Below are 2465 nucleotides of genomic sequence, written 5' to 3'. Positions count from 1 at the left end.
AAGGGGTTGCAAACAGGACTGATCTTAAAAGTATGTAGTAGAGAATAATGGTAGACACCAGAGATGTTGTCAGAGAAGCCAGGTGAGACACTTCCTCTCAACTGCAACCATCCAACCCATTGCTTCTCCACTGCACCATCTACCACATCCACGTCACTCCAGATCATGTCGTCACCTTACTGTCTGACAACAAACATTGCCCTTCTACTTTGACTACACGATACTACCACAAAAATGGATCATGTGGAGGCAAAGGTTAGGATACAGACAACTGTAAGGACTGAGAAGAAATGATCTATCTTTAAGAGGACCCTGTCAGTGCAGGCAGTAACCAGGAGTGGACAGATATTTGCGCTCATCGTCTATTGCAGAGATTCCACAAAAAACCTATCTGACTGTCCCACAGAGACAGCGACAGCAGAGAGCAGCCAGCAGAATATCAGGAAGGCTTTTGTGTTCTTCGGGTCTTCTAGGATAGTAGAAAGGGAAGAGAGAAGAGAGAGCAGAAGTTAGGGAAATGAGGCTTTATCCATGTTTTCAGTGAGACCTAGCTGCCCACTTTTTGAGGAAAGCGCTAGACACTCAGCGTTTCTGACACCAATGACCAGGATCTCGTTACTCAGTAAAGCATACATTCTGGGTTTCCATCCTGCCCTGGGTTCACTTCAGTGGCTTTAGCACACCATCTGCTGCAGTAGCATCTGGCATTGCAGGGGAGTTAACTGTACCCAGAACTGGTGGAGACTCCATCACTGCTGAGGATGCTGCCAACAGCAGCAGACTTGGAGGATCTCACAGTAGTGTTTTGCATGAAGGAGCTGTGGATGCGAGCAGACAGGATCAGGATCGCAGGATGGGGCACAGTCATGACAGTGGAGTTCAGGCACTGCATCATTGCAGCTTTGGACTCGGGGAGCTCTCGGGGCGCCGCGTTCCCAGGCAGCAGCACACGACCCGTTCCCGCTGCCGCGTTTCGGGAGCTGTGGCAGCTCCGGGCACAGACGGGCGGACAAAGGCTCAGAAGCGTCGCGCTCCCATGCCTCTGTGCTCTCGGCTGCCCTTTTCGCGGCAGCTTTCTACTGTACTGAAGGAGCTTTCGCAGCCTTTCCTCAGCTCTCCGCCAACACCGCAGTGCCTGGCCTACGCTGCAGGACATGCAGATTCCAAACCCCGCTACCCACAAGAGCCCAACACTCGCAGCTCGGTGCAACCGCGAGTGACGCCGGCGCAGGGCGGAGCTGGCGGCGGCGGAGGGGAAGAGGAGCCGCCTGCCGAGCTGAGCAGGGGCTGGCAGTGCAGCGCGGAGCGGGCGGCGGAGCGGCGGGATGGGGCAGTGCCGGGCCGCGGGGCTGGCCGCAGTGCTCCTGGGTGCGCGGGGCTGCTGGGGTTTCTTTCCGACATGTTGACCCTTTCTTTCCTGCCGGCTGCATTCAGACCGGCTGTTACCGGAGAGCTCAGGCTACCGTTGCCACCTGTCTGCCCTTTCTCCCTGCGTTCCTTAAAAAATCCCTCCCCACGCTGCTGCTTCCCGCAACAACTTTTGCTCTCACCCCTTGCTCTTTCTGGTTTGGAACCTCCGTAAAAATATCCCAGCTTACTTTTTTTCCCCAGACAACAAGTTAGTGAGATTTTCCGTCTACTTAGAAAACGTTAATCACCGTGAACCTTTTATTTTTTCCTCTGAATAACATTTCTTTTCCAGTGAAGGAATTTCCTGAGCTTGATGTTTATTTTATTCTCAGCATTGGCTGCGTGCAGAGCCCAGGTGCAGCAGGAGCCTTCGGTAGAGACTAGAGAGGGCACCGGCATCAACGTCACCTGCTCACACCCCAGCATACAAGCCAATTACATCCACTGGTATCGACAGCTCCCGGGCCGAGCCCACGCATTCCTCGTCAGCGCTGTTACAGGCTCCAAGGAAGTTCCGGATCCGATGGGGCGGCTGTCGGTGTCGGCAGACCGCCGCTCCAGCGCCCTGTGGCTCGCCCGGCCCCGGCTCGGGGACGCGGCGGTGTATTACTGCGCCGTGGACCCACGGGAAGCTAAGCTGGGGCTGCGGCCCGGCACGAACCGCATTGGGCGTGGCGGGGGCACAGTGCCGTCTTGTGCCCGCAGGGGGCGATGCAGCACCTCCGGCTGGGACCTCCCGAGCTGACATTGCTGACATTGCTGACATTGCTGACATGGAACATGTCCCTCGCACTGCTCGGCATCCTCCGGAGTAAGGCCTTCGAGCTGCACACCTTCATGAATACGGCATGTCGAGGTCACAGACACATTCAGGCGGTCCCCACAGTGGCTATTCTTTAAAACCACCAGATGGTGCGACAGGATTCAGGGCCTCTGCAGGTGAGGTGTAGATTCAGTAGAGGGAACCCCCAGTCACTCCATGTATATATATTGGTTGTGTCCCTTGGTGACTTGAGGACATTAGGGTGCATTGTGCACCAGTGTCCACCAAGGCT

The 2465-nt window shown here is 55.7% G+C and overlaps 1 gene segment (V, D, J or C); it reads left to right on the top strand.

The window, feature by feature from the left end:
* Positions 1-1279: 1279 nt before the first annotated feature.
* On the top strand, positions 1280-2248 carry LOC107324951. The segment is given in 2 exon segments: positions 1280-1368; positions 1743-2248. Coding segments are annotated over 2 exon segments (456 nt in total).
* The last annotated feature ends 217 nt before the right edge of the window (positions 2249-2465 follow it).

Source organism: Coturnix japonica, chromosome 27 (assembly GCF_001577835.2).
Source record: "Coturnix japonica isolate 7356 chromosome 27, Coturnix japonica 2.1, whole genome shotgun sequence".
In the NCBI taxonomy this organism is placed as follows: Eukaryota; Metazoa; Chordata; class Aves; order Galliformes; family Phasianidae; genus Coturnix; species Coturnix japonica.
Note: the sequence above shows the minus strand (reverse complement) of the source record. Positions and strands in the feature narration are given on the sequence as shown.